This window comes from Odocoileus virginianus, chromosome 1 (genome assembly GCF_023699985.2).
Source record: "Odocoileus virginianus isolate 20LAN1187 ecotype Illinois chromosome 1, Ovbor_1.2, whole genome shotgun sequence".
Lineage (NCBI taxonomy): Eukaryota > Metazoa > Chordata > Mammalia > Artiodactyla > Cervidae > Odocoileus > Odocoileus virginianus.
In genome coordinates, this window is record NC_069674.1 from 49,292,919 (window position 1) to 49,306,548 (window position 13,630).

At 45.0% G+C, this 13,630-nt stretch overlaps 1 protein-coding gene across 1 annotated transcript; it reads right to left on the reverse strand.

Moving 5' to 3' along the window:
* Positions 1–7,923: 7,923 nt before the first annotated feature.
* On the reverse strand, positions 7,924–13,353 carry TRIL (TLR4 interactor with leucine rich repeats). Its single transcript, XM_020892502.2, has one exon. The coding sequence runs from the start codon at positions 12,625–12,627 to the stop codon at positions 10,195–10,197; it is 2,433 nt and encodes an 810-aa protein (XP_020748161.2). The 5' UTR covers positions 12,628–13,353; the 3' UTR covers positions 7,924–10,194.
* Positions 13,354–13,630: the final 277 nt, after the last annotated feature.

The window sequence follows — 13,630 nt, forward strand, 5'->3', positions numbered from 1 at the left end:
CCTCTCCACCAGATCCCTCTGGGTCTTCCCAGTGCACCAGGCCCGAGCACTTGTCTCATGCAGTCAACCTGGGCTGGTGATCTGTTTCACCCTAGATGATATACATGTTTTGATGCTGTTCTTAAAAAACACAGTCTGTCAAATCAAAAAAAAGTTCTTATTAACTACACATAATAAATGCTTCTGAAAATAAACAACTTTAAAAATAAAGGTTAAACAGGCTATTTGACAAATAAATCTGCATATGACTAAATAAAAATTTGAAGTCTGTGGTACACTAATAGCAACAAGAAAATCTGAACTCAACTCAAATACTGCCTTAGTTGATTCAACTCCTCACAGGTATAGCCTGACAGAAGAGTTTTCTCTTCTTCTGGGCATAAGGAATATTTGTCTAGGTCTTGAGTATTCTTCTGACATAAAGTCTAGCATTCAAATAAAACTTACAAGATTTATGATGCTTAGAATAAAAAAGCATGAAAAATAGCCTGTTGTTTAAATAAAAAGCAATCAATAAAACTAGATTCAGAGATGTGTAGATGCTGAAACTATTAGACAGAAACTTTACTATAACTAAGAATTAATATATTAAAAGATCTACTGGAAAATTACACACTATGCATGAACAGATATGGAATTTCAACAAATAGAAACATTTTTTAAAACAAACAACAACAACAACAAAAAAAAACAGCTAGGAAAAAAAGGTATCAGAAATGAATAATTTCTTAAAAGGCTAATTAGCAGACTGCAACCAGTTGGAAAACGGTTAATAAACTTAAAGATAGGCCAATAGAGATGATCTAAGCAGAATTACAAAGATTTTAAATGTGTAAAAGAAAAAAAAATGTACAGAATATCCAAGAGGACAAAATCAAGCAGTCTAACATACATGTAATTAAATTTCCAGATAAAAAAGAGAGAGAGAAAAAAAAAAGCAGGACAGAAGAAATATTTAAAGAATTATTTCAAATGACTCAATTTCCTAAAACTACTGAAAGACAACCACAGATGCAAGAAGCTCAAAGAGACGTAAGTAGTTAGAACAATGTTTTAAACACATGGACATATCACAAGAAAACTGCTGAAAGACAACCTAAAGAGAAAATCTTGAATGCAGCCATAACAAAGAGAGGTATTATATAGAGAATCCAGTGTAATTAGAGCAGACCCCTTGCCAAAAGCTAAGCGAGCTAGATAACAATGAGGAAACAATTCTAATGTCCTGAAAGAAAAGCAAAAGTCAATGAAGAAATCTCTAACCCCCACAAAAAAAATTCTTGTAAAATAAAAACATTTTCTGAAAAAGATGAGATAATTCATTGCCAAGAGAACTTCACTACAAGAAAAGTTAAACGAAGTTCTTTAGGCAGGAGTACAATATCATATAGAAACTGGGACTTACCACCCAAATTACAGGGCACCAGAAATTATTTTTTTAAAGAGAACATATACATATTACAATATGTTACATATGTAAGTATATATATTATTTTATATGTGTATATATATATACATACATATATATGTACATATATATATGTGTGTGTGTGTGTATATATATATATAAATATATATATAAAATTTCCCTAAAAAAAAACTGAACTGGTTATATTTTTAGCAGGGATGGAGGCATTATATAATACAAAGGGACTATTACATAAAAGAATATAACAATCCAAAATAGGAAACTTCAAAATACACACAAAAAATTTGAGATTTATTGAAAAGAGATATAGACAAATCCACATTTCTTTCTCGTTATCTTAATTGAGTAGGTACACAAAAGAATCAGTAACAAAACAGAAGAGCTGAACAATACTATCAACCAGATATGTTTACTTAACATTTACAAGATACTTTACATGAAAATAGCAGAATATATAAATTCTTTTCATGTGCACATGGAACATTTATCAATACAGAAAGTATTCTGGGTCATAAAACAAAATTTAACAAGTTTTAAAGAACTGAAATCTCTGACCACAAAGGAATCAAGCTAGAAATCAACAACAGAATGATGTTTGGAAAATCTCCAAATATTTGGAAATTAAACAACACACTTCCCCCTGATGCGAAGAGCTGACTCATTTGAAAAGACCCTGATGCTGGGAAAGATTAAGGGCAGGAGGAGAAGGGGACGACAGAGGATGAGATGGTTGGATAGCATCACCGACTCAATGGACATGGGTTTGGGTGGACTCCAGGAGTTGGTGATGGACAGGGAAGCCTGGCGTGCTGAGGTTCATGGGGTCACAAAGAGTCAGACACGACTGAGTGACTGAACTGAACTTCTAAATAATTCAGGGGTCACAGGAGAAACCATCTGAAAATCAGAAAATATTTTAAGTTGAGTAAAAATTGAAATGCAACATAACAAAATCTGTAGGGAACTTGATGACCTTTATAGTATCAAATGACTATATTACTAGAAAAAAAAAGGCCACAATAATCTAAAGATTTTACATTAAGAAACTAGAAAAAGAAGAGATCAAAAGCAAGGAGAAAGTTGAGAATGATGAAGATAAGAAAATAAATTAATAAAATTGAATGAACTGGAAAAGGGGATAGAGCAAATGGGACCAAGGATGCACTTAACCCCAGGATGTACTCAGGCCTGGGATGCACTTAGCCTTTTCTTCTTTTTGTGGCACACTGCCTGAAAATTGGGGAAGTAGTAAATGTGCAAAGGTAAGAAAAGATACATAAGTAGGTACATTTTTAATGTATGATAAACAGCACCAAAGAAGAAATAGAGACTGTGCACATGTAGCAAAAGAGCAAAACACTTCAGAGACAATAGCTAGAAAATATCAAACTAAAATTGTCTAAAAAGAAAAAGAAAGCAACCCTTCCATTTCCATCCTCAACACACACACACCCAAAGCCACCATCATCAACAATACAACCACACCATTGTGGTTACCATGAAAAAGAGAAAATGCTAAAAATAAAACTCCTATATTATCCAGCTACCCACTTCTGGATATTTATTTATTCAATGAAAACAAAAAACACTAACTTAAAAAGAAAAGTGCACCCCTATGTTCATTGCAGTGTTATTTACAATAGCCAAAATATGGAAACTACCTAGTGACTGTCAACAGATGAATGGATAGAGAAGATATGATATACATGTACTGTGGAATATTACTTGGCCATAAAAAGAAAGGAATCTTGCCATTTTTTACAACATGGATGGAATTTGAGAATATCATGCTAAGTGAAATAAATCAGACAGAACTCTGAGATACAGAGAACAGACTGATGGGTGTCTGGGGGGAAGGGGGTTGGAAGGTGGGTGAAATGGGTGAAGGCAGTCAGTTGCATGGTGACACACAAGTAACGACTTATTGTGGTGACTACTCCGTAGTGTACCTTGTATACAAAGACCCAAGGATTATGTTGTACACTTGAAACTAATATTACGTACCAATTTTACTTTAAAAAAAGATTGCTCAAAGGATAGAAGAGTCAAGTTATGGCATTGAGAAAAGGGGTAGTGGGTACAGGAGAAGGATTGGGGAGATAAAACGTATGGTTGATCTTCATTATTCACAGGTTAGGTGTCTGTAAGCTCACCTACTCCCCTGGGTTTATCTGTAACCCCAGAATCACTGCTCTGTAGCACTTTCACAGCCTCTGGCCAACACGCACAGAGTAGTGGGAAATCTGAGTGGCCCTGTGTGGTCCCAGCTGGTGCTGAACAAAACTGTTTTGCTTTCTTGTTTCGTATCTCATACTCTAAACAAGTGTCCTTTTCATAGTCTATTTAGTGCTACTTTTTTTTTCTTTTTTTGCATTTTTGTGCTTTTTGTTGGTGATTTTGTGGTTTGAAAGGGCTCCCAAGCATAGTGCAGAAGTGCTGGCTTGTGCCCCTAAAGAAGGCCTGAAAGGCTGTGATGAGTCTTGGGGAGAAAATATATGTGCTAGATACATTTCCTTCAGGCATGGGTTATAGTGCGGTGAGCCATGTGTTCAAGGTAAATGAATCAATGATATGTACTAAATATGATATCTTTAAACAGAAGCACACATAAAATAAGGTTATATATTGATGAGCTGATAAAAATGTTGTGGCCAGAGACTCACAAGAACCTAACCCTGAATTTCCCCTGGGAGCAACAGTTCAATGTATGCTAATTTAACGTTTGCTGTGATCTTACACAACATAACTTCTGTGAAAAAGGAGAGCTAACTATCAGAAGGACACACATCAATCTCACAATGGTAGCTGGGAAAGAAAATCAGGGGCTTTGTCAATAAAGACATTTATTAAGGCTGAAAACAAACACTGCAAAATGTGTACTGTTACTGAGTGGTGCTATATGGGTGTTTGTTGTGATCCACACAGTAAAAGACTTCAGCATAGTCAATAAAGCATAAGTAGATGTTTTTCTGGAACTCTCTTGCTTTTGTGATGATCCAATGGATGTTGGCAACTTGATCTCTGGTTCCTCTTTTTCTAAATCCAGCTTGAACATCTGGAAGTTCACGGTTCACATATTGTTGAAGCCTGGCTTGGAGAATTTTGAGCATTGCTTTGCTAGCGTGTGAGATGAATGCAATTGTGCAGTAGTTTGAACATTCTTTGGCATTGCCTTTCTTTGGGACTGGAATGAAAACTGACCTTTTCCAGTCCTGTGGCCACTACTGAGTTTTCCAAATTTGCTGGCATATTGAGGGCAGCACTTTCACAGCATCATCTGTTAGGATTTGAAATAGCTCATCTGGAATTCCATCACCTCCACTAGCTTTGTTTGTAGTGATGCTTCCTAAGGCCCACTTGACTTCACATTCCAGGATGTCTGGCTCTAGGTGAGTGATCACACCATCATGGTTATCTGGGTCTTTAAGATCTTTTTTTGTATAATTTCCCAACAAACTGTGGAAAACTCTTAAAGAGATGGGAATACCAGGCCACCTTACCTGCCTCCTGAGAAATCTGTATGCAGGTCAAGAAGCAACAGTTAGAACTGGACATGGAACAACGGACTGGTTCCAAATCGGGAAAGGAGTATATCGAAGCTGTATATTGTCACCCTGCTTATTTAACTTATGTGCAGAGTACATTATGAGAAATGCCAGGCTGGATGAAGCATAAGCTGGAATCAAAATTGCTGGGAGAAGTATCAATAACCTCAGATACGTAGATGACACCACCTTTATGGCAGAAAGTGAAGAGGAACTGAAGAGCCTCTTGATGAAAGTGAAAAAGGAGAGCCTCTTGATGAAAGTGAAAAAGGAGAGTGAAAAAGCTGGCTTAAAACTCAACATTCAAAAAACTAAGATCATGGCATCCGGTTCCATTACTTCATGGCAAATAGATGGGGAAACAACGGAAACAGTGAGAAACTTTATTTTGGGGGGCTCCAAAAAATCACTGCAGATGGTGACTACAGCCATGAAATTAAAAGACGCTTGCTTCTTGGAAGAAAAGCTATAACCAACCTAGACAGCATATTAAAAAGCAGAGACATTACTTTGCCAACAAAGTCCATCTATATTCATTGGAAGGACTGATGTTGAAGCTGAAGCTTCAATACTTTGACCACTTGATGCGAAGAACTGACTCATTGGAAAAGGCCCTGATGCTGGGCAAGACTGAAGGCAGGAGGAGAAGGGGATGACAGGATAAGTTGGTTGGATGGCATCACCAACTTGATGGACATGAGTTTGAGCAAGCTCTGGGAGTTGGTGATGAACAAAGAAGGCTGGCATGCTGCAGTCCACTAGGCCCCAAAGAGTCAGACATGACTGAGCAACTGAACTGAACTGATATGAGTATTTGTTATTAATTGCACTCATTTTCAATTCCTAGAGTAAAAATCCTTAGAAGGACACCACAAATGAGGAAAAAAGGAATAAAAGCATGGTCACCATTAAAAGTGTGTACATATCCTAAGAGTTAAGCATACAGTTAACTGCGTCAGTTCATCAAAACCTTTAACTTGGAAAAGTTAGTAATTGCTGCTTGGCTATAGCTGGTCTTAACCTAAAACACTGCAGCTGTCTCAGCATTAACTATGCACAGGACTAGCATTTATGAAAATTTGGTGAATTTGAAACAAATTTTTATGAAGTTACAGGTTCAGGAGATGCTGTTGCTTACAGTGTTAGTGCACGACAATTGGTCTGTCTGATGCTAGTTCACAGCCACATTACAAAGTCCCATTTCTGTGCCGTAAGGAATCACGATGCCTGTAGCTTAAAAACTCTCAAAGAGATGCAGTGGGATATTTTGGTATTCTGCCCCAAGATAAAGCAACCAGGTATCAGGAAACTACTTTTTCCCTAATAATTTCAGTAGTCAATATAAGCATAATCTCTAAATACCTCTGTTTCCCATGCAAAATGAATACTGTTTGCCAGATGATTGGGAAGGATAAAGTGACCTTAAATCCCTAAGAAAAAGCACTTGTGAATGTAAAGTATCCTTTTAAGTAAACTAAGTGTAAAAGGATACTTGGAGATGCTATCACTAAGTTAATGGGAAGTAGGGGAGCACTGTATAAGCAAGACCATTTACACAGTCTTAGTTCTGGTCTAAAAGATGAATTAATTTATGTCAAGAGTTTAATAAACATAGGACATGTTGCTCAAATATTACTATATTCACTTCTTTTTTAAATAGTGAGAAAATATTTCAAGAGCTATCCTTCCACACTAAACCACAGAAGAGCTTCAATTAACCAAAACAAGGAGAGAAGAGTCACTGTAGTATTATTATCTGAATTTTCTGATTGGTTAAGGGCTTAAGCAGATCACCTGCCCATGAAACTTCTAAGATGTATCATATAACTTCTAAATGTGTCATACCCTGCCAATAGGGTCATACTTCTACCGATGATACATTGAAGAACTGCTTATTGAAGATCTGCCTTATAACTGGTGTTGTCTAATGCTTTTTACTTATTTATTCCTTAAAATAGTGCTATGCAGTCAGGACCCAGGATCGTCATTTTCACTGCTGTAGAAGCTCAAACACAAAGTGATTAAGTAAACAGAAAGAAAGCAATCCCAGATGACTTAAAATTCTTCCATCACTTCCTTAGAATCATTCTGAATTTTAGTGATGCTATAATTCTCTGAGATGGTGAAGATAGGAGGCCTATAAGAATGTTTTGATCCTGGGTCATGGTCTGGAATTTTGAATACATTTGTGGCATTAGAATGCTTCAGAGTCACTTATCTCCAAGTCTCAGAAGCAGAGCAGGGGGTGGTTAAGCACAAATACCCAGTAACCCAGGGTCTACTGTAATAGTTTCTTAATATGCAGTAGCTGCCCATGTTACTGTACTTCTGGGGAAAACCAGTGTTTGGCAAATTAGTGAAGGTGTTCTGAACACATACAAATTATTACCTGGCAGTATCATAAAATGATTTGCCTTATGAAAGCAATAATCTTACTGGCTGAGTTGAGGACCCCAACACATTCCAGACTGCATCAATGCTCTTTAACTGAACACGCCTAATTCTCACAAAGTTTTTTTTTTTTTCTTTAGGAATTTTATTTTTCATGTACTCTTTAATGGCAAAGATGGCCTCTAGGTCAAGAAAATTTCTTCTTATTTTTGACCATAAGAGTCAAAGAGCTTGACTTTTAATTCAGTGTTTTTTAAACAGCTGGAACCTGCTGAGACCCATTATTTTGCTGTCACTGGTGTTTTGACAGCATTTTCACATCATGGCAGACCATCTGCTTCTAAAGACATCTAATTGTTTCTTCGGGAAGAAAGTCACAACCATTTCTTAAAAAGAAAGCCCACACTCTGCTTGGAAATGGAAACTAAAAGACAGTGAAAGAAGACAGAAAGACTTCCAGTTTGTTTCATCTTCATTGATGAAAATTGCTGTATAAAAATTCAGTGTACCATTATGAAAGGCCGTAAAAATATTTGGAAACTCCAACAAGAAAACATCTCCATTAATAAGTGGGTTTATTGACATAACTGAACATAACAATGTATAACATTTATTCATTTCCCACTGAAAGACCTTCCAGTGAAAGTGTTTTTTACATGGATTCAGGCATTAACCATTTTCAGTGATTTTTGCAATTGAAAGGGTAGTTGGTGGGAAGAACCAGAGGTCTGTTTCAGACTTTCAAAGGGACTCACTTTATTACATTGCTGGGTAAAAAAAAGCAAGAGCTGAGAAATGCAATTGCTCTCTGAATGAAAAAGCTAGGAGCACAAAAGGTGCAAGATAACCACAAGGTTGCAAATAAGAGCAAATTCCACTTCTCCTAAGGCTCAGAATCTGAAGCAAGCCCTGGCCGCAAACTAAGAATGACAGTCTATTTCCTGTGGTTTATTAAGTTTGGGTCCCACAGATAAGACTGCCAGAAAAGCAGCTGTACTTTAAGTGGTCTGGACATTTACTCATCTGAACATAAACAAAGATCAGTTCATTTAAATCCCTGTGTCCCTACTCAGCTGTTGGGACAAGGCAGGCCTGGTTCAATGGAGATGGAACGGAAAAGTGGTGAAGCGGGGTTGAAGGATCTCTGGAATATGACAGATTCCCTGAGTCTTCAGGACCCTCGGGGGCTTAAGGCCCTAAACAGAAAATTCACTGTTAGCCTTAGCACCTTTGCAGTGGCTTCCCCAGCACCCTGCTGCCAATGAATCTGTAACCACGATGAATATAACCATCTTGTACATCTTCTAAGTGACTGTGTTTTTAGACCACACACACAATTATTCATGTAAACCAAAGCACTACATTTAGTGATAAACATCTACTTCATAAATATCAAGGAATGAAAGTATCCCAAAGAGTTGAAAACAACTGAACAAATAAAGACTAAGCCTAAGTTTAAAACAAAACATTAAAAAAAGATACTGCAATTATTAACTAAAAGGTAAGTTTTAATAACATGGGGAAAAAAACCACTGGGTTGTGGAGGGATTAATTTGCAAAATATATAATTATTTCACAGTGAGGTTTAAGTATTCCTAACAATCTTCTGGTTTTAGTAGAAACATACAACCACTGATGTACATTTTTTTCACATCCCCCCCACTCTTTCATATAAGACAATAACGTGATCAAACATTACACTATCAATTGCAAGTCACGTTTTGCTCACCTCCTATCAGGAAATTACCTTGATCACTTAACCGTGCAGTTCAAGAGAAGTATGGCACAGTCAACTGCGTGTTACTGATAAAAACATGAGAAGTACCACATCACATTTATTCCAACCTGGACAGGTCATCAGAGATGTGGTAAAGTGAACTAGAACGATGGCATTCTCTATGGGGTCATCAGTTAGTTATGTACACCTTACATTCTTTTATGGAGTCTGGCATTGAAATTTCCTTTTCCACATGTAAGTTTTAAAAATAAAATTAAAAAAGCCACAGGAGCAACCCCGACAGAGAAGTCTTGCATGCAGCCTCCTCCTGAGAAACTTTGTAATCTTAGTTAACTCAAAGGTCAGCAAATGTTTTCGTGGTGTTAATGTTAAAAGGGAAATAGTTGAACTGCCCTGCTCAACTAAAACGGTCCTTGAGTTTACTGGTCAGTTTGTTAAATGTCAGAAATCTTCACATTTTTGAAAAAAAAAAGTAGCATCTCTAATTATTTAAACATTAAGTTATCCTGAAAGTTCTGTCAGTCAACAGAAGAGTTCCTCCACGAGTGTGTTAAACTTCACCACCTGTTCCCAACATCACCCTTCTTGGCAGAGACCACCAGACCAGTGGAGTCAGTTGCCAAGCTACCTTTGTAATGGTAATACGTTCTTTTTTTCCTTAAATAGAAACAAAACTCCAACAAACAAAAACACATGCATCCAATTCTTTCATGGCCACGTAGGGGGCAACGAGCACCCTTTTCTACCCCAGAGGCCAGACTACTGCATTAAAAAAGTCCATTCTCACAGCTGCACCAACGTAGTAAAGAAGGCTTCCAGTCTCTTGACCCCACCATCCATTTGTCCCTTATTCTTGGTCTTGACCAATACCAACCATTTACTCCACGATCGAGTTTGGGGATTTGGGGGGTGGTGCGGAATTAGCTGCTATCTGTCTTCTTTGGCCCTTCTGGCAAATGCACAAAAGGGAGAAAAGAGAAGGTCTGATAAAAGGACATCTTCCCCTGAGGTGGGTTGCTGAGGCCCGCGGATAGGCGGCTCCCCAGGGCCAAGGAGATGGTCTCCACACCCCCTGGAGGCCCTGGATCTACTTAGTCGGCAAATCGCTGCAGGAGATGGTCCTCCCGCCGGAGGCTGCCGCCTGCGCCGCCGCCCCCGCTGTCCATGAAGCGGTCGCACGGGAACTCGATGAGGTCCGCTTCGCTGAGCGCGCACACGGTGGTGCGCGGCCGGTGCGACTGGAAGCCAGAGAAATCGGCGGACACGCCAGTGCCCATGGAGCGCAGAGGTCGTCGGGTAGAGTACATGTGGCGAACGTGGACGGGCGCCCCGCCCTTCCGCCTGGCCCGCAGCTTCCTCCGCAGCCAGCGCGAGGCCCAGGCCGCCAAGGCCAGGAGCACCAGCAGCGCGTTGACGGCCAGCAGGGCCAAGGTCAGCAGTTGGTAGTCAACGCCGCCCTGGCTCCCAGGCTCCGGCAGGGTGACCAGCCCCGCGCAGTGGTCGCGGGGAGCCACCGGGCAGACCCGACCACCGAGCACGCCCTCCACGCACACCAGGTAGGGGGTGTCTCCGCGCAGCTCGCGCAGCGTGGCCGAGTCGCTGCGCTCGGGCAGGTAGACGAAGCGGTGGAATTTAGGCTGCTGGCCAAAGCGGTCGAAGAGCAGGCGGAAGCGCGCGCCGCCCAGCGGCCTGGGGCTGCGGTGCTCGCGCACAGCCCAGCGTACCGAGGCGCTGTCGGCGCCCACTGCCTCCACCGTCAGGTTGCACAGGATGAACTTGTTGAAGTCACACGGGTCGGATACCAGAGGCGGTAGGCCGACCCCGCCGTCGGACTGGGCGGCGCTTTCCTGCTGCTGCGCCGCCAGGCGCTGTTTCGCCGCGCGCTGCCAGGGGTCGCCGGCTGGCGCAGAGGAGAGCGTGGCCGTCGGGGTGGGTTCCGCGGAGCCAGGATCCGACGGAGTCGGACGTGCCCGCTCAGGCTTCTCGAGGAGGTCCAGCGGGTGTGGCGCCGTGCCCGCGGCAGCAGCGGCGTTGGAACCTGGTTGCTGGAGGCCCGGGCCCCGGCGACTCAGCCTCAGGGCGCTGCGGTTACCCAAAAGCTCCCTGGCCGCCCCATCCCAGGCCATCCCTTGCAGAAATCGACTCCGCTGCTGTGGCTGTGGCTGCGGTAGCAGCTCCTCCGCGAGGGCACCTGCAGGGGGCGCCACCTCCTCCCCTGGAGCTGTGGGTAGGGGCCGCCGCTTGTTGTCGGCAATCGGGGGAACCGAGGACGCGGGATCTGTGCAAGACCCATTCTGCAGTTGCTGGTCATCCAGGTAATCCAGGTACTTGCCCCGCAGGGCCGGAGGGTGGCGACACTGCACGAAAACGGTGAGGAGCCGGCCCTGTGAGTGCCAGTCGCCCATCCAGCGCTTCAGACCCCGCAGCCGGCAGTCACAGGTCCAGCCATTGCCGTCTAGATCCAGCCGGTAGAGGGCCGGGCTGGCCGCGAAGATGTCCCCGGAGAGGGCGCTGAGCGCGTTGTCGCGCAAGCTGAGCTCGCGCAGCCGGCCCAGGCGGCCGAAGACAGTGGGGTGCAGAGCGGACAGCTCATTGCCGCTCAGGTCCAGCGCCTCCAGGCTATGCAGAGGTTCCAGCAGTGCCACCGGCAGCTGGCTCAGCCGATTGCCCTCCAGGCGCAGCTCGCGTAAGGCCTCTAACCCCCAAAAAGCCTCGGGCGCGAGGTGCGTGAGCTGGTTGCCCCTGAGTGAGAGTAGGCCGAGGCGCGACAGGTGCTGGAAGACGCGCGGCCCGAGGTGCTGCAGGCTGTTGGCCGACAGGATGAGGGTGGAGAGGGAGCGCAGCGGTGCGAAGGTGGCCGCGTGGCGTAGGGAGGGCTGCAGCTCGTTGGCAGAGAGGTTGAGAAAGCGCAGCTTCCCCAGTTGGGCGAAGGCGTTCTTGCCCAGAAAGCGGATCCGGTTGGACTCCAGATGTAGGTAGAGCAAGTTGCCCAAGGGGGCAAAGACGGCGTCCGGCAGCGCCCCCAGGGCGTTCCCGTCCAGTCGCAGCTTGACCAGGCTCTCCAGGCCCTCGAAGGAACCGCGGCTGAGGCGACCGATCTCGTTCCCGTTGGCGTAGAGGATGCGCAGCTTGCGCAGCGGGGCCAGGGTGCCCGGGGCGAACGCCTGCAAGAGATTGTTGCCCAGGTAAAGCTCCTCCAACCGCGAGAGCTTCTCGAAGGTCTTGGGGTGCAGCGAGCGGATCTGGTTGTACTGCAGGTCCAGCCGTCTGAGCTGCCCCAGGCGGTGGAAGTCGAAGGCCGTGATGTTGGTTATGAAGTTGCCGCCGAGGCTGTAGGTGAGCACGTCCTGTGGGCTCGGGAGCGAGCTGGTCTTGGGCACGGCGCGGAGCCCTCTGTTGGTGCACAGGAGGTGCTGGGGGTGCTGGCAGTCGCAGCGCTCCGGACACACCGGCTGGGCCCACGGCGGGAGCGCAAGGCAGCCGCACACCACGAGCAGGAAGCGCACGGCGCGGGCAGCCTCCATCGCCGCCCGCCCTGCGTGCTGCGGCCGGATCGTCCTCTTGGCCCGCCGGCTCTGTGTCTCCTCTGCATTCCCTTTGGCCTGGCCAGAGTCGCTAAATGGCCTCTTTCGGACTTCGCAGCGCTGTCCAGCCCCTCCTCCGCCCTTTGTCCGGTGGCTGGCCCGGGTCTCTGCAGGCGGGCTTTGCTGGGCCAAGTCAGGCGGCGCAGGGCGCTCTGCGAGCTCCGGGTGCTACTTGTTGCATTTCTGCCGAAAACTGTTTCTCCGGGTGCGCGTCGGGGTGGGGGTGGGGGTGGGGTGGGGGGGTGGCGGAGGGAGGGAGCAAGACCTGAGCTTTTTGTTTGCAGCTTGAGTCCGGAGAGCTGGATTCCCTGGCACGGATTCTCCCTGCCGAGCGGATTCCCCAGCTGCAGGCGGGAGCCCTTCCAAGAGCTCCTCCGGGCGCGGCTTGGCTGCTGCGCCCCGGCGGCTTAGCCCCAGCAGCCCGCGCCTCCTCGCTCCGGGTGCGGGAGCGGGAGAGCAAGCTCGGTGGAACAGCCCCGGGAGGAGCCGGGGGTGTGCAGGCTGCGTCCGGAAGGGACCCCAAGTCGGCGAGTGGAGAGCAAACCGGGCGGAAATTCGTTCTTCCCACACTCTGCCCCCGGGGATGCAGGCGGAGAAAAAGGAGACGGCGGAGGGAGGACAGACCCGGGCAGGGGGAGGAGGAAACGCTAAGTGGCTCCGCGTCTGGTCAACGCTAGCCGGGGACGCCAAGTGAGAAAAGTAGGGATTAAAAACAGCTGTACGGGTCGGACACGCCGGACTGGGGGCGGGGATGGATTACCGGGGGAGCAAACGGGATTTGCAGACAGAAACCTTTTTATTTTAGACTAGCACACCAGTCGCTTCGAAGCAGTGGGAGCGCAGCTTGTCTTATTCATTTTTAAGACACTTGCTCTTCCAGGTGGCCCCTTGCAAGAAGTTCGGGCAGCAGGGAATCCGCCATTGATCTCCAGGAAGTTTGGGG

Coding starts and splice junctions, on each gene's coding strand:
- TRIL (XM_020892502.2), bottom strand. CDS start 12,627: ATGGAGGCTGCCCGCGCCGTGCGCTTCCTGCTCGTGGTGTGCGGCTGC.